The sequence below is a fragment of the Plasmodium sp. gorilla clade G2 genome (genome assembly GCF_900097015.1).
Source record: "Plasmodium sp. gorilla clade G2 genome assembly, chromosome: 11".
Taxonomy (NCBI): domain Eukaryota; phylum Apicomplexa; class Aconoidasida; order Haemosporida; family Plasmodiidae; genus Plasmodium; species Plasmodium adleri (nom. inval.).
In genome coordinates, this window is record NC_041703.1 from 192,888 (window position 1) to 212,500 (window position 19,613).

General features: G+C 19.0%; 6 protein-coding genes across 6 annotated transcripts in view; 5 read left to right on the forward strand and 1 right to left on the reverse strand.

Moving 5' to 3' along the window:
• Positions 1-336: 336 nt before the first annotated feature.
• PADL01_1104800 (DEAD/DEAH box helicase, putative) lies at positions 337-4,242 on the forward strand (the record flags this gene model as incomplete). Its single annotated transcript, XM_028682501.1, has 1 exon — positions 337-4,242. One exon carries the CDS (start codon positions 337-339, stop codon positions 4,240-4,242), a length of 3,906 nt encoding a protein of 1,301 aa, XP_028538773.1.
• A 130-nt stretch (positions 4,243-4,372) lies between these two features.
• On the reverse strand, positions 4,373-7,540 carry PADL01_1104900 (dna2/nam7 helicase family member, putative; the record flags this gene model as incomplete). Its single annotated transcript, XM_028682502.1, has 1 exon — positions 4,373-7,540. One exon carries the CDS (start codon positions 7,538-7,540, stop codon positions 4,373-4,375), a length of 3,168 nt encoding a protein of 1,055 aa, XP_028538774.1.
• Positions 7,541-8,389: 849 nt separating this feature from the next.
• PADL01_1105000 (protein kinase, putative) lies at positions 8,390-13,299 on the forward strand (the record flags this gene model as incomplete). The annotated part of the gene is made up of 8 exons (XM_028682504.1): positions 8,390-11,775; positions 11,903-11,942; positions 12,091-12,420; positions 12,507-12,578; positions 12,705-12,752; positions 12,846-12,905; positions 13,024-13,113; positions 13,249-13,299. 8 exons carry the CDS (start codon positions 8,390-8,392, stop codon positions 13,297-13,299), a joined length of 4,077 nt encoding a protein of 1,358 aa, XP_028538775.1.
• Positions 13,300-13,739: 440 nt separating this feature from the next.
• On the forward strand, positions 13,740-14,369 carry PADL01_1105100 (conserved Plasmodium protein, unknown function; the record flags this gene model as incomplete). Its single annotated transcript, XM_028682505.1, has 2 exons — positions 13,740-14,048; positions 14,172-14,369. 2 exons carry the CDS (start codon positions 13,740-13,742, stop codon positions 14,367-14,369), a joined length of 507 nt encoding a protein of 168 aa, XP_028538776.1.
• A 1,220-nt stretch (positions 14,370-15,589) lies between these two features.
• Positions 15,590-16,426, forward strand: PADL01_1105200 (U6 snRNA-associated Sm-like protein LSm4, putative; the record flags this gene model as incomplete). The annotated part of the gene is made up of 4 exons (XM_028682506.1): positions 15,590-15,595; positions 15,747-15,788; positions 15,966-16,176; positions 16,305-16,426. 4 exons carry the CDS (start codon positions 15,590-15,592, stop codon positions 16,424-16,426), a joined length of 381 nt encoding a protein of 126 aa, XP_028538777.1.
• A 1,427-nt stretch (positions 16,427-17,853) lies between these two features.
• The window catches only part of PADL01_1105300 (nucleic acid binding protein, putative), a gene marked incomplete at both ends in the record, with an annotated part of 2,874 nt that continues 1,114 nt past the window's right edge, over positions 17,854-19,613 (forward strand). The window contains 6 exons of the mRNA XM_028682507.1: positions 17,854-18,268; positions 18,373-18,617; positions 18,723-18,908; positions 19,008-19,098; positions 19,201-19,398; positions 19,543-19,613. The exon at positions 19,543-19,613 is cut by the window's right edge and continues 175 nt beyond it. Coding sequence (XP_028538778.1) covers positions 17,854-18,268; positions 18,373-18,617; positions 18,723-18,908; positions 19,008-19,098; positions 19,201-19,398; positions 19,543-19,613 — 1,206 coding nt within the window. The remainder of the gene's footprint in view (positions 18,269-18,372; positions 18,618-18,722; positions 18,909-19,007; positions 19,099-19,200; positions 19,399-19,542) is intronic.

Genomic DNA, 19,613 nt, shown 5'->3' on the forward strand with positions numbered 1-19,613 from the left:
ATATACATACCCATATATGTGTGTTATATGGATTTATATGAAAAAAACCAAATTTTGTAGATTTTATTATTTTTTTTTTTTTTTATTATTTAGCTGTTGTCTCCTTTTTTAGAAAGGAACAATATAACTGAAAAATAACAAATCTGATAAATATCAAGAAATATCAAAATATATCAAAAAATATGACAAATATTATACAAACATGACAAAATATTACAAATATGACATATATAACAAATATAATAATGAACTAATAAAAAAAATAATATGATAAAATGATTAATCACATTAAGAAATATATAAACTTAATATAATTTTTTTACATTGTGAAATATAATGAGAAATAAATATTTTCTATTACATAGTTATAATTATTATTTTAATAATAATAACTTAAAACCTCTTTTCCTTTTACAACAAGCCAAATGTTTAAGAACCAAAAAAAAAAAAAACTGGGAATCACCTGAACGTACAGGAATATTTTCCCAAGCAGAAAAAAAAAATAATGAACAATTGGCTAGCCAAACATATGAAAAATATTCCTTTGATATGGATAATAAAGAAATAAACAACATAAACAATAATAATAATTGTTATAATCATAAAACTAATTATAACAATTTTATTACAAACAAAGAAATGAAACAAAATTATAATCATACAAGTTATGATAAAGATCCATATAATGTTACAAATAACAATAATCTGAAACATAAATATGAAGAAATGAAAAAAAAATTATATAAAAAATACAATTATCATGAAATCGGAAGTGATCCACACAATATATATAAATATGATGATAATTATGAAAATATAAATGAATTAAATATTCATAAAATGTTATTATTGGGTTTACAAAATATACATATAAATGAATTAAATAAAATGCAAATAAATAGCTTTTTAACAATTCAACAAGGAAAAGATACAATAATAAATTATCCTGACGGGTCAGGTAAAACTATTGCATATTTATTACCTATATTAAATAATCTTTATTTCTTACATGATTATTTAGAACAAATAATATTAGACAGTTACAATGAAAAAGAAAGTGGTGCATCTAATAAAAATCTTATAGAAAAAAATTACAAATTTAATAATAATTTTAATCTAAATAATGAAATGAATGATTATTTATTGAAATATAGTCATTATAAAAATAATGTATTTTTTAAAGATAATACTTTAGATATATCAAATAAACTCAAAAATAAAAAATTTGATTTATTACCTTCATATTTTGATGAAACATATAAAAATAAATATATACAACGTATAGGAGGTAGGAAAAGTAAATTTAGAGAAAAAAATAAATTAGATCATTTTAATGACACATCTCTTACTATAAATAATAATAAAAACGAATTGGTAATAAATAAAATAAGTATAATGAATAAATTAATTGAAATAATAAAAATAAATAATATAAAATTGAGTAACTTGAATAGTGATTACACCAATGAAGAGGAATTAAAAAAATTAGACAATATAATAAAATATAACATAATAAATGGAAGTAACAATGTATGTAAAAATAAAAATGATGAAAATAAATGTGTAAAAGATAGTTATAATGAGGAGTCTATTTATAGATATTTAACTTTAAACCCTTTACAAATAAACAAAACAGTTGTTATATTAACTATTAATAAAGATAACATAAGTCAAATTATTAATGTTATAAAAAAGTTAGATATATTAAAAAGAATTAATATTCAAACCTTAAACGATGTACCTTACAGTGATCATACTAATAATAATAACCATATGACAGATGTACAAATTGGTGATGATATATATAATATGCATAATACACACACACAAACACACAAAAGAGATAATAAATATAAAAGAGCATCAAATAAAATTCATGATGAGAATGTAGATAACGATTATTATGTAAACAATTATATAAAAGAAGAAAATTATAATTTAGAAAATTTAGAGGTATCAAAAGTTACACATATAGATAATCCAGTATTGTGTAACGATGAAATAATGTGGACATATGCAGATATTTTAATCACAACTCCAGATATATTTTTAAACAGTTATAAAAATAATAATAAAATATCCAATAAAATAATACCATCGATTATAATATTTGATGAGATAGATATGTTGTTTCAAAACAATGCTTATAGAAATACAATGATGAATATATTCCAGATTATTAAAAAAAGACCAGAAATATATAACCCACATATTGATATAAGTAATCATAACATAGATATTATAAATGAATCCATAGACAATGCTCTAATTGATAAAAAAGGTAATGTTAATGAATATGAAGAGTATATGTCAAAAAATATAGATACACATAATACACATAATATACATAATAATAATAATAATAGTAATGATCATACTTGTTATGATAATTATAATAATAAATATGTAAGAAATGTAAAGAATGACACATGTGATGTCCATTTAAATGATAACATTACAAATACATGTGATAATATAAATACTTTTTATAAAAACAAAAACTATAATAAAAGAGAAAAAGATAAAAAAGATAAAAAGGAAAAAAAAGATAAAAAAGAAGACGCAGCATTACCACTTATACAACTAATATATGTATCTTCCACCTTACCTTCTGTTGGACCAACAACCGCAGGAAGTATGTTAACAGAACGTTTTAATAATATCATTGAAATTGTAAGTAAAGATAATTATAAAATACCCAATAATATTCAAACACAGTGGATAGAATTAAATAAAGAAAAAATGATAAACTTATATTTATATAATGATAGAGAAGTTGAAGATAATTTAAAAGATGATGAAGAAGGAAAAGAAAAAAATGAAAATAAAAATAATTCTATAGATTTAAAAGATGTTTCTTTATCTAACAAAATTAATAAATTTGAAAAATCTTCTTTTGAGCATCGATTGGATATATTAATATATATTCTTAAAAAATATCACGAGAGATCTATAATGTATGATATGAAAAGGTATAATGATAAGTGTGATAAATATGATGATAATGACAAATGTGATAATAATGACAGATGTGATGATAATGACAGATGTGATGACAAAACATCTAGTATTAAATATTTTAATAAAAAAAAATTTAAATTGATTCACAAATATCCAATACACAAAACCATAATTTTTGTAAATAGTATAAAAGATTGTATTAAAATATATAATTTTTTAAAAAAACATAATTGGCCTGTTTTTTCTTTTCATAAAAATCTATCTTTAAATTCAAGAATACAAAATTTACATTCATTTTCTTATTCACATACAGCAATATTAATAACAACCGATTTGATAAGTAGAGGTATCAATATAAAAGGTGTAGATCATATAATTAATTTTCATTTCCCTTTAGATGCAATTACATATATTCATAGATTAGAAAAAATAAACAACTTAAATAATAATACCATAGAAAATTATCATAATAAAAATATAAGTACATCTACATTAGATATGAAAAAAAAAAAAAAAGACGAAAAAAAACAATCTCAAAAAAAAATATATTTAGTAACCAATTTCATTTCTACTTCAAATTATCTTTTGGCAGATTCCATAAGAAATTTTGAATATTCAAATACAAGTTTGTTATCATTATTTTCTAGAAAAAAATCTTTTAAGATGAAAAATAAAAGGAAGATGAATGAAAATACATCTAATAGATACATAAATATGGAAACATTAAAAGAAATTGAACTTGATATAAATGATAAGAAGCTCATTAGTTTGTTTGATGTAGAAGACGAAAGGGATAAGGTGGAAAATAATTCGTTATCAGATAGGAATAATAAAAATAATTCTTATGTGAAGGCTCCTTTTACTGTATTTACATTAGAAGATGATACTGATGATGAGGATGAAAATGTAAGTGAATATAAAAATGATAAATATAATGATGATATTAGATCGAATGGGTTACATGACAAGTACAATATAAGGGATAAAAAAGAAAAAAATAAAAGTAATAATATTTATATAGAATCTACAAATAATTATCCAAATGATAATTCATTTCATTTTAATGAAACAAAAAAAGAAAGCATTCAAAGAAATTACAATATTCCAAAGAACAGTAATTTGAATATTCCATCATGGAATGATGTACACTTTGATCACAAAAAATATATTATAGAAAGGTTTAAACAGAAAGAATGTTATTTAATGAATCAAGTAAAAAGAGGAAAACTCATATTAAATAATTTTGAATCTAATAATGATGAGGATGAGCTTTTATTTTGATTAATTAAAACGAGATATTTTAAAAATATATATATATATATGACAAAAAAAAAAAAAAAAAAATTAAAATGATACATGTATATATTTATAAATTTGTAAAAATTTTCATATTTTATTATTTTTTATTTTTTCATGTGTTTAATATAACTGCTTCTACATCTATCAATTCATTTACAAGATATACCTTTCCACATTCCAAAATGGTTTCATATAACTGGTTTAATACATCATCATTCGATATAGTATTTGAATTCCCTACAATAAGAAGATGTCTCTTTGCTCTTGTTACTGCTACATTTAATCTTCTATAATCTTTTAAGAAACCTATATTTTTAAAATAATTTGAACACACTAATGAAAAGACTACAATTTCTTTTTCTCTACCTTGAAAAGAATCCACTGTTGATATTTCAATATTTTTATATGTACTTAAATAATTTGGATCATTATATATATTATCATAAAAAATATTTCTTAATACATTAGTTTGTTTAGAATATGGTGTAATAATACATATATTGTTACTATTAATATTATCTATTTTAATCATTTTTTCTATTATTTTATATATAACATATGCTTCTCCTTTATTACTCCTCGATTTGTTATTTAAGTTTATAATATCATCTACATCTATCTTTATCATATTTATTAATTCTTCATCGTTTAGTTTTATTAACATATTATTATTATAATCATCTGAATCATCAGATAAATTATTTTTTATATTATCCTTTTGGGAGTCATCATTTTTTTTGTTATTATCTTCCCTTTTATCATCATTTTTTTTGTTATTATCTTCCCTTTTTTCATTATTTTTTTTGTTATTATCTTCCCTTTTTTCATCATTTGTTTTGTTATTGTCTTCCCTTTTTTCATTATTTTTTTTTTTATTGTCTTCCCTTTTGTCATCATTTTTTTTATTATTGTCTCCCCTTTTATCATCATTTGTTTTGTTATTGTCTCCCCTTTTATCATCATCATTACACCTCTTCTTCTGCACATCACCCTTTTCTTTCATTTTCATATCTTTCGAATTGTCATTCTTCTTGTCACTGATTTCTAAATTTTTCGATTCCATGTTCATTAGATCATTATCATCTATGTCTTCTAAGAACTCATCAAAGCCGTCAGTTTCTATCCAAGTAATAGGGCAATAATTATAATTTTGAATAATACCACTTGTTTGATCACATGTGTGATTATCCATTTCTTGGTGATGGTTTTTATTTGTCTTTTTATTATTGGCATTTTTTTTTTTCTTACTATTATTATTGTTATTTTTTTTATTATTATTATTATTATTGTTGTTGTTATTGTTGTTGTTATTTTTTTTTATATTATCTTTGGATTTTATTTTTTCCTTTTGATTGATTTGAATAGCCTCCAATAGATCGTCGACAGTAATTTCCTTACATGAGTTGTGAGATATTAACTTTTGATCATAGAATATTTTATTTGACCATAATAATATTAAATTATTCATACGATATTGAATATTTAGTAGGAATGATATATTTTGTTTATGTTTATTAATTAACCTTTCGAATAATGTAATATTTAATTTATTTTTATGTTTATTATATTTGATTAAAGGAGATAATTGTTTGTGATCTCCAAATAAAAAAACATTTTTTTTTGATAATGAGATAGGAATATAACATAAAGGTTCAGTACATTGACAACATTCATCTATACATACAGCATCAAAAAGAAAATTTGAATATTTAACAAATTTATTTAATTCATAATTAGAAGTACTAGAACATGTTGAGAATATAACATTATTTTTATTCATTAGTTCTTTAAAGAAAACATTTCTTTTTTTTTTTCTAGCTTTATTTAAATTTTTTATTTCATATTTTAAATTATATATTTGTTTTCTATCAATAAATATTTTATTATCACTTTTTTTTTTATTTTTTAATTTATTTATTTCTAATTTTAATTTTTCGATTTCTTTATCAATATCTTCACATAATTTATAACTATCACATTCTTTAATTTTTTCATCATAACAATAATTATGTAATTCTTTTTTTACTTTAGATTTTATTCCTATACGTATAACATTTTTAATATTTAAGTCTATAACACATTTACTTAAAATATTATCAACACTTACATTACTAGGACCTGTTACTAATATTTTATAATTTCTATTAATTAATTGATAAATCAATTCACATAATACAGTTGTTTTTCCAGTTCCTGGAGGACCATGAATACAAAATATATCATTTGAATAAAGACAAGAATAAACAGCTTTTTTCTGATTAATGTTTAAATTTTTTATACCCCACTTTATATTATCACAGTTATAAATATAGCTATTCAAAATATCATTAGTTGAATTAATATTATTATTATGTGTAGAAAAAGAAGCAGTTGTAAAATACGTATTCACATTGTCATTCCCATTTTGTATTATATTATCAGTAATATTTTCTTTTATATTATCAGTAATATTTTCTTTTATATTATCACTATTATATCCTTTCATATTACCATTTATATTTTCCTTCATATTACCAACTTTATACTCTTTCGATTCACATTTTTGATACTCGTCAAATATATTCATAACCCTTTTGAGCATCGGACTTTGAGATGGATGTTTATTAAAAAATAAAATTTTTAAAATATCAGATTGATGATCTAAATTACTTTTCATAATATTTATAGCATTTATTTGTCTTTGTGTAGAAATATCGCTACTTACTAAACAGACATCGAAATACCCTTTATCACATAACATAAAAATATTACTTACATTTAATTCTTTACATAATTCTATTGAATTTCTTAATATTAAATTGATTTGATTCTTTTTTATTTTATGTACTGAACATATATAAATATTTACATTATCATTAATAATTGATGTGCTATTTATATTATTTTTTTTATTATTATCATTTATATGATAAGACATGGATTTTTCTTTTAATGAATTTAAAATATATTTCTTTCTTTTTCTTGAAAAATGTACTATACATCCTTTAGAAAACAGATGCTGAGAGAAATTATCTAAATTTTCTTCATCACTTAAATCATTTGTATCTATATGTTTTTTTTTTTTTACTAATTTTAATATATAAGAATTATTTTTCTCATCATATTTTGTTATACTCTTTATAGTTAAATTATTTAATAATATACCTTTCTCAATTAATTCATCCTTATTTAAATATTCATAACATAATTCATTCTCTTTTAATTCATAAAGGTTTTCTAATTTTATTAATTTTATAAAGATATCTAGAAGTTTATGTTCTTCATTTCGTTTCTCCATCATAACAAAAAAATAAAAAAAGAAAAAATAAAAATAAAAAAAAAGAAAAAAATTTACACTACATAATAAAATATATATATATATATATATATATATATATATTATTTATTTGATTTATATAACTGTAAGAATATTACCATTTATCTATAAAATATAAAAAATATTACAAGCAAAACGAACATATATATATAATAAATATTATATATATAAATGTTATATAATAGCTACTTTTATTTCACCTTATAGAAAAAAAAAAAAAAATAAATAAAAATAAAAAATATCCCATATAAAAAAATAAAATATAAAATATAAAATTGGAAAGGCAAAATAATTTAATACATATCAATATATATACATATATATAATATATTTTGTACACATAAAAAAGGAGGATAAATAAATAAATAAAAAAAAAATATATATATATAACAATATTGATTATATTTATTGAAACAAATTGTCTAGTATAAACATAAAAATTTTTATATATTTATATATTTATATATATATATTATATGTTTATATATATTTCCTTCCATATGATCATTTTAATATCCATTTTATAATTTCTATATAAAAATTTTACAACCTTTTTATGCTTCATATATTATTTGATTTTTTGATTTATTTTAATATAAAATAATCCTTATCTTTAAAATGAAACCCCTAAATATTTTCTTATTTAAAAGTATATATATAATCATAGCAGTTGCTTTTTTATGATAAATTTGTGAAATATATATATATATATATATATATATATATATATATATAATTACTTTTTTCTTAAAAAAAATATAAACAAATAAAAACAAATAAATAAATAAACACATACATATATCCATTTATATAATGGGCAACACCCTTGATAGTAATAAATCCAAGAATTTGTTTACATATGAGAATTATAAATATAGAGGAAAATTAAATAATAATAATCAACCACATGGTAAAGGTATTATTTTATATAATTCTGGGGAATCCTTTTATTGTTCTTTTATAAATGGCAAAAAAGAAGGAAAAGGTATATATATTGATAAGAATCTAACAAGATATATAAATATTTGGAAGGATGATAAAGTCATAGGTAAAGTAAAAGTTCTTCCTTATAATAGTAATAGAGTCTATTATTTTTATTACAAACATGATATCATTGAGAAATGTATATATTTTGATAATATAAATAATAAAGAATCTTATCATAAACATAATAATTATAGTAACGACCTCCATAATAATTCTCATAATCATTCTTATTCTGATAAGGAAGAAAAAAGAAATTATTCAATAGAACACACTAATTATAAAGAAGAATTGTATAATTATATTGATACTACTCATATGAAGAAAAAAAATAACAACAATAATAATAATAATAATAAAATTTTTAATAATAATAATATTTTTAATAATAAAATTTTTAATAACAATCATAGTGAATATAATACCTCTTCCTCATCACTATCTTACAGTTCAGACTCAGGAAATATTAATCTACTCGATATTTTAAAAAAAAAAAAAAAAAAATCACAAATATTATTTCCTACACAACATAAAATATTTCATCATAACATCAATCAATCAAAGTTTATAAAAAACGACAACTTAAATGGTCAACGTAAGAACAAAATGAATATATCCATTTATAAAAAAAATGAAAGAAAAAATATTTTTAAATATTTTTCAAATAATATAGAAAATCTAAATATTGAAAATTATGAAACATGGTCTTTAAAAGAAGTAATTCAATGGCTCATGCTATGCAATGTACCCATCAAATGGATAATAAGTTTTTATAAAAATAATATTACAGGTGATAAATTAAAATATATTAATATAAATACTGTCAGAAATGAATTTGGAATTATAGCATTTGGACATGCAATTAAAATATTACAATTAATAAAGAATCTGCAAGTTACCGCATATAATAAAAAATTTAATAACTTTATTCAAATAGAAGAATATAAAAATTATATCAGACAAAAGGATAACATCACAAAAAAAAAAAAAAAAAAAAATAAAGAAACAAAAAAATCGAACAACATGGATAAAAAATATATAGATTTAGCTATTCATAAGAATGTTAAAAATATAAAAAATGATACCTTTCAATATAATGATGATAATATTAATAATTGTAAGAATCAAAAAAATTATATTCATCAAAATGATTATGAAAATAAAAATATCATGAATAAAAAGAATCTATCATTTGAATATGATAATAATGAAAAAAAAAAAAAAATTATTAAATGTAAAAAAAATAAATCATTGGAAAGTTCAAATGACCAATATGATTTAATAAATGACTTATCAAAAGATATATGTAGTGATAGTATATTTTATAACTCATCATCATTATCTTCTCCCTTATCTTATAGTAACAGCTTTTCCGATTCATCTTCTTGCAGTTCTTTAGAACGTTTACCCTCATATGAAAAGAAATTATTATCTTCATCACAATCTAATATAGAACACATAAAAAACCTTCCTTTAGATGTCTTAAGCAATAATAATAATTCGGAAAATATAAAAATAAAAAGAAGCAAATCAAAATATAACAATGATAAAAAAAAACAGAAACAATTCTCATTCGTTTTGAATAAATCAAGTTCTGAAGTGTCATCTTCTCATTCATACACTTCTGAATCATATCGTTATAATATTAAGCCATCCTTACAGTCATCATATAACAATTCTTTAGTATCTTCTTGTAGTATGTCTTCCACATGTCCTTCTTCCTCCTCATATATTTCTTCATTATTTTCAAATGCAAGTAATGATATTGTAAATTTTAATAGAAATAAAATAATTAAATATTGTAATAATATATATATGAACACAAAATTAGCATATTCTTATATGAATGGTTTTATAATTCCACATGAAGATTTAATATTTATACACCCTATCGAAAATTATTATATAGACAATACAAATGAAATATATAATATAAATAATCGTTATATTAAAGATAATATTATTAATCATAACTTCTCATTTAATAAAAAAAACAACACATCCTTTATAGATATAAACACAAACATATTTTCAACAAATAAAGAACAAAATATAAATAATTTTGTAAAATATAAAAAAATGAAAAGTAGAATGTTTAAAGGTAAATATATGGGCAAAGAAGTAGCTATAAAAATATTAGTTGGAAAAATAAAAAATTTTAAAAAACTACATCAAATTTTATATAATCTATACAACATGAGACATTCAAATTTTGTTCTTATAATGGGAGTTTCTATACATTATCCTTTTATTTTTATTATTTATGAATATATGAAAAATAAGTGTCTCTTCTCATATTTACACTGTATTAAATATAAACATGTATATATAAGCACTTTCTTTCAAAAGTATAAGACACTGTTATATAATACACAACAAGAGGAAATTAAAAAAATAAACACAAACAAAAAAAAAAAGAAAGATTATAATAATAGTAATACGGAGGAGGAAGTTCCTAATGAGGATCAAAATAATATTGATAATCAAGATACATTTTTAGATTTATCAGAAAAAAGTAATATATCAAGTGATGATAATAACTCCACAGATATTAGTCAAATACAGAAAGAAAATTTTCATTACTTAAATAACAAAATTGAAGAAAATAAAGATTTTAATTATGATGATAATACAAGTACTCTTTCTGATCATAGTATAAATAATATGAAACAAAGTTATTATGATGTATATAAGAAGAAAATTAATATATTTAATTACGAGCATAATGTATTATGTGGTGCATACGATAATAATGATAATAATATGTATGACAATAATATGTATGATAATAATATGTATGATAATAATATGAATCATGACAATATGTATGATAATAATTTTTATGACCATCATAAAAACACATCAATAAATTCAAAGGAACAACATATTAATCAAAACCTTCAACAAGACACTGAACAGAATAATGAATGTACCAGTTATGCCTCACAAATAAAATATAATATAAAAAAAAGTAATTTCAAAAATAATATTATATCACATAAAAAAATTCAAAAATGTAATGAAATACAAATAAATCAACCATATACATTTCCGCCTTATCAAAAAGAATTATCATCATATTTAAAAAATGAAAAAGAAAAAATGAAAAGAAAAGTTCTATTTAGTTATTTAAAAACTCATGTACATTTTAATTCACAACAAGTTAATGACCAAAATGATCGTCTTAGTGTTCAAAAAATCATGAAAATTATAACGTAAAAATTATAAATATAGACATAAATATCAATAAATATATATATATATATATATATACAAATATATTATATATATGTTATATACATTTTTTTTTTTTTTTTTTTTTTTTTTTTTTTTTAAATATAGAGATGTGACTTTGGCTTGCACTTATTTAGAAAAGGAAAAGGTAATGATTACATAAATTTATTTTTGCCTATATATTTTTTTTTTCGTTTTTAACTCAATCAAAATATTCTTATATATATATATATATATACATATATTTTTATATATTCATGTTTATTTTCCCCCACCCTTACTCCTCTTTATATCAGATGAGTCCTATAAATTTAAAGCCAACAAATATATTACTTGACGATTCTCTGAATGCTAAAATATCCGACTTTGGAATTTCACAAATAGAAGAATGTCTCGATATGAATATTGATTATTCCTATATAGTTTCATCAAACAGTGTCATAAAAATTAATAAGAAAGAATATGAAGAAAAGAACGCGAAAAAAATGAAAATTGTCAAGAAAAAAAATAATGATTTATTATATTTATATGATCATAATAATAATGTGTATAAATATAATACACAATATATTGATGTTTCCACTGATAGTTCTTATCCATCCATTTTTTATTGGACACCCCCAGAAGTATATATATAAATATATATATATATTATTTATATATATTAATTTACATACAATGAACAAACAAATTTATTTCTTTTTTATTTTAGATATTAAGGGGAAAAAAAAATAAAAAATTTTATTCAGATATTTATGCCTTCGGAATCATACTTTGGCAAATGGTAAAAAAAAAAAAAAAAAAAAAAAAAAAAAAGAAAATTGTTTTTTTAATGTTGAATGGATATTTTATAAATATTATATATACTTATAAGTAAAAATTATTTGAATTATTTTTTTTTTTATTTTAGCTATCTAATGACATACCATTCAATTATCCCTTTGCCTCACACATTATGGTAATAAGAGACAAAAAAAAGAAAAATTTAAATAAATATAACTTTATATTTGAATACCCCTATTTAAATACTTTTTATTATTTTAAATTATAGGCTGCAGTTGGATATGCTAATGAAGAATTATCCTTTAACAATATCCCAGTGTCAATACAAGTAATAATAAGACAACAAGAAAAAATATATATCACAAGAGGGTCACACATATATATATATATATATATATCATTTATTATGTTTATAAATATACTATTTTATTTTTCTTGTTTTCCAGAGTTTGATAAAAGCATGTGTAAATAGAAATAGATATAAAAGACCTACATTTGAACATATTTTAAAAACAATATCTACGTTATATCAAAAGGTAAACCTTTTATAAAAATATATACAAATTGATAGTTTCTTTTTTTTTTTTTTTTTTTTTTTTTTCTAATATACCTTTTATTATTTTTTTTTATATTATTATGTGATTTTTCTTTTTTTTTTTTTTTTTTTTTAGGCAAATACCAAAGTAGAGGATGCATTAATTTCATTTATGGATGGAACATAAATATATATATATATATATATATATATATATATACTTATAATTTTTTTTGTAATTTTTATGTTTATATGATATCATATCATATGTGTTATTTCTATATGTACCATATATAAAAAATATATTCATTTTTATCTTCATATTATTTATTTATTTTTATTTTTTATTTTTTGTGTTGTGTATATACAAATTTGTTGAAATTTCTTAAAGTGTTTTATTATATTATATATATGTATTTATCTCCCTATCCACTTTTCACATTTAAAAAAAATAAATAAAATTAATATATATATATATATATGTATATTTTTTTTATTTTTGTGGTGTACCTTTTATATATTGTAATATTATTTTTGAACGTATAAAAATTGTTAACAAAAAAAAATTTGATACAAGAATTTTTTTTTTTTTTTTTTAATTTTATTTAATCAATCATCAAAAAAAAAATGTCGGAATTTTATGAGAACGATGAAGACGTTCTACAAATGATCCAACATATAAAAAAAATAACGAAAGAATCTAAAAGAAAATATGAACTTGATATAGACAATATCGTTGAAGATACAAAAATTAATCTAATTAATAATGTAAATGATGAGAAAAATAATATTAAACAAGAAATTGATGATAAGATAAAAAAATTAAAGGAGGATATTAGAAAACATGAAAAAAATATTAAAGACAAAAATAAATTGTATCAAAAATTAAAACGTGAATTAGCTAATGTTGTAAACAATTATAAGAATAAAATCAAGGTCAAACATACAAAAAATTAATAATAACGACAAAAAAAAAAAAAAAAAAAATGAGCTATCATCTATCTATATATACACATGTGTTATATATATATATATATATATATGTATATTTCATTGTAGGAGTTTTATTTACAAACTGAAAATTTTATGAAGACATATGAAAATGAAAAAAAAGAACTCGACGAATTAGAAGATAAAGAATGGAAAGACTTAAATATACAATGTATAGAAATTCTAAATAATACAAAGTCAAATATATACGCTACTAAAGATGAAACTAGCGAAAAACTTAGAAAGGTATTAAAATCCATTCTTTAATCTTTTTATTTTTTTCTCATTAACATTTTTTTTTTTTTTTTTATATTAAAAAGTGCTATCTTATTGTTAATATTTATTTTATCATTATTAATTTTTTTTTAAATTACACAAAAAAAAAAAAAAAAAAAAAAAAAAAAAAAAAATTAACAATAAGCATATTAAGAAATAAAATAATAATCTTATTTTTAAAATCATTCCTTCCTAAAATAATAATTTTATAAGTCATACTTTTCTTTTTTATGAGCGTCAATAATAAAAATATATCTTATATATTTAAAATATCTATAATAAATTTTAATATAACAGTATTTAATGTATCAAAAATTTTAAATCTTCTTGTTATTTTTATTTTTTTTTTTTCCACTTGTGAAATCTACAAAGTATTATTGCATATATTATAATATATTATATATATAATATATATAAAAATAAAATATATATATTATATATATATAATATACATATAACTATATATATAATATATTATTACAATAAATCCATATAAAATAATATAATATATATATTTTATTTATTTTATTTTTTAATATATATATATTATATTTTTTTGTATAATTATTTTATATATTATAATAATATATATTTGTAAACTATAAAAAATATTGACATCTTTTTTTTTGTATATTTGATGATTTGTGCTATTTCATAATTTCACTAGAAATAAATATACATTTATTCTTAAAAAATAATTAAATATTTGGAAGGATATTCAAATAATAAAAAATTAAATAATATATATATATATATATATATATATTTTATATGTTTGTTTATTATAATTTCTCACAATATTGATTATTTCTCTTAATACTTATGTTAAAAATAATCTTGTTTAGTAATATATAATATATTAGAAATAAGTGAAATAAAAAATTTAATATTTAGAATAACTCATTTTGTATTTTCATTTAATACTTTTTAAGACATACATATATATGTATATATAAAGAAAACATCAAAGTGTTATAATTATATGTACTCCTATATGATATATTATAGAAATCAGAATTAAATTTTATTTGGTATAATTATTGACCATATTTCATAATTATGCTGATCAAGATATAAAATATTATTGATATTTTCATTTTTCATTTAGAGAAAGGATATATATATTTATATTTTTATATATTTTATTAATTATTTATTTAGATATTTTTATTTTTTTTTTTTGTTTTTTGTTGTAAACTAATAAATGAAATATGGTGGTAAGTCATTATATATATTAAATTGTTATATACACATTTATGTGTCATTTCTCAATTATGTATTAAATAAAAAAAAAGATATAATAATATTATATTCATTTATATGTTTCTTATTTAATTTTTTTTTTTTTTTTTTTTTTTTTTCTTTCAGTTTCCCTTAACTTTGTTAAAATGTTCTCAAAATCAACCAGTGGTTAGATATGCATAAAATTTAAACAACTACTTAATATGTCTCATTGTGAAAATAATATATATATATATATATATATATATATATATATATATATATATCACGTTTAATATATTTACATATTTTTATTTGCACCCTCTTATATATTTTTTTTTTTATACAAATATTTTTCTTATTCAGATGGTTGAATTAAAGAATGGAGAAACATACAGTGGTTTTTTAGTTTTCTGTGATCGATTTATGAATTTGCATATGAAAAATATAATATGTACATCAAAAGATGGAGATAAATTCTGGAAAATTTCAGAGTGTTATGTGAGAGGAAATAGTATAAAATATATTCGTGTGCAAGATCAAGCTATAGAACAAGCCATTGAAGAAACAGCCGAACGTAAATACAAAAAAAAAAAAAAAAAAAAAAAAAAAAAAATATATATATATATATATATATATATATTCTGACTTGTTCAGAATTTAAAAAACAATTTTTTTTTTTTTTTTTTTTCATTTTATTTTTAGAAAAAGCTAGAAATATGGGAAGAGGAAGAGGAGGACGTGGTAGAGGCCGAGGTGGCATGAATAGGGGCACGTATGGACGAGGTCGCGGAGGTGCCATGAGAAGAGGAGGAAGAGGTCAATGATAATTGTAAATATTATATATATATATATATATATTTTATTATATATAAAATTTCTTTGTCTTTATATGTAATTATTTATTTACTTTTTATTATTTTTTAATTTTTAAAGTATTTTTAAACATAATTTTTTATTTTTATTTTAACTTAAAACAATTATACAACACACTTTATTTTTTTTTAAATTAAATTTTTGTATATAAAATAATTATATAATTTTAAAAAATTTGTAATTTCACATAATATTATTATTTAGTTATTATAATAAATATCTTTTAAGCTTAGCAAATATGTTTATATAAATTTTTATGTCTATGTATAAATAATAAATAAATAATATTATTATATTACAATGAATAAAAACATGCAATGGTTATATAATTTTTTTTTTTTTCTCATAGGTATTTTAATAATATATTATATTATATGATATATATCTTCATTTATATGCTGAATAATTATCAGAAAATATATATATATAAGACACCTTCAAATATATCATATGATTTTATAACATTAAAAAATATAGTAAAATATAACCAAAAAAAAATATATATATTTGATTCATTGTATATATATATAATATATATAATATATATATTGTATGGTGCCTAAATGAATAAGCTTTTTTATTTTTGATGAAAGAATATATTATATTCCCGAAAAATATTATATATATCCACTTACACAAAATATGAAAAAATTTTATAATAATTTTTCATACATGCAGCATAATATATTGTAATTATCATATATATAAAAATTTGTAGGAATATTTTATGACAATTCAATGAATGGTTAAATAAATAAATATATATATAATATTTTTGTTTATTTATTTATTTATTTATTTGTTTGTTTTTTTTCCCCATGTATTAATAAAATTTTTCTTATGTAACACATCGACATATTATATATATATATATATATGATATGTTTTTAAAAAATAAAATACATAAACGTTCACACTTGAAAATCACCAGAAAAAACATTGAATTTATTTTTTTATAACATGTATATAAATGATACGTTTTTAAAAAATAAAATACATAAACGTTCACACGTTAAACATCACAAGGAAAAACATTGAATTTATTTTTTTAATACATACATATATATATATATATATATATTTTAAAAAATAAATACGTAAACGTTCACACATTAAAGATCACGAGGAAAAACATTGAATTTATTTTTTTATTACATATATATAAATATTATATATATATATTGTACGTATATATTATTTTTATTATTTTATTTTTTTTTTTTTTGAGTAAAAATTTTAATTAAGGGGAGAAAAATTTTTATACTTTTTTATATTTTTAACATATATGAATTTTTTTTTTTTTTCTTGTTTTTTTTCTGTTTTTTTTTTTTTTTTTGTTTCCAACTTTGGAACCTGAAATATGAAATATTTTCAGGAAATGCAAGAAGAAAAAACAAAGAAATCTGCAGAACAAGAAGAAATAGATAAAGATACAAATCAGAATGAAAAATGTATAAAGATCAAAAGGGAGGATTATAAAACAAATAATATATATGAAGATAGAGATACAAATAACGTAAGTAATAATATATTTAATGAAATATCAGTAAAAGAAAGAAGTCAGGATAACTTTGAGTGTAAAGAAAATGATACGTTCGATAAAAAATATGTTACATCTCATAATAAAATATTAAAATTATCAAATGAAAAGAATAACTTGTCATCAAAAGAAAAAGAAAATATTATACATAACGATAGAGGAGAAATTAAGGATGATAATAAAATGAATGATAAAGATATTCAAGGAAAAGATCAAAATGGAAAGACGGACATTGGAAATGATAATATTAAAAGTATTCACACATAGAAAAAAAAAAAAATAAAAATAAATAAATAGATAAATAATATGATATAATATAATAATGTTATATATTTAAATAATAAATTTATTTTTTAGGTAATAATATATTAAAAAGCGAAGGTCACGATATTCAAAAAAATGGAAAAGATAATAAAAAAAACCAAAACGAAGTGAATGATACAATGTCCTCACCTTCTAAAGGAGAGAACAACATTAATAAATTAAATGGAAATGAAAAGGATTCCATTATAAATAACAAGGATGAGTATAAAAAAAAAAAAAAAACCGAACAAAAAAATAATAAGACTGCTCAAAAGGAGAAATCTGTTTTTGTGGATGAGGTAATAATAAAAAAAAAATAAAATAAAATAATAATAATAATAACAAACACATATGCATAAATATATATATATATATATATATATATATATATATTTTACTTTTAGGTGATTAAGGAATACCCACGAATATTTGCCACCAGATTACCATTCGAAGCAAGCAAAAAAGATTTGGAAACATATTTTTCTAAATATGGAAAAATTGTAGATATATATGTTTCAAGAAATATATCAAATAATAAAAATAAAGGTTTCGGTTTTGTTTCATTTGAAAAACAGGAATCGATGAACAAGGTAAAAATAAAGAATACATAATATTACGTAAGCATACATATATATATATATATATATATATACATGATAATGTTTGCAAATATTAAACATAATTCTTAGGTCCTAAAAGAAAAGTTACATATAATTTGTGGAAAGGAAATTGTGGTTGACGTGGCCTCCATGAGAGATGATAAATATAAACATCTTTTTCGTAATAAATACTACATATATATATATATATATATTGTTATTTGCTCTTATATATTATATATAGGGTGTGCATATAAATTATGCTTAATTTTCCTTTTAATAGATATGCCATCTGAGAATTATTTAATGAAAAATGAAAAAAAGGATAAACGATTTATGAAAAATAGGGATAAAACAAATTCTTTTAAATACCCTATTTATAATAATGTGAATAATATTTCGGATATATCAAAAATGGGATATCAAAATATGATTATTCCAAATGTAAATAATTTCCCTTCGACTAATTATCAACCTCTAGGTAATATATATATATAGATATATATATTGATATATATATAGATATATATATATATATATACATATACATATTGTTTCTACATTATCAATATATATATATATTTAATATTTTTCACATTTTTCACATTTTTCATTTTGATTATAGCTTATCAAGATTTCAATATGAAAGCTAGCTTTAGAAATGTGTACTCACCATTTTTATATAATCCCTATATA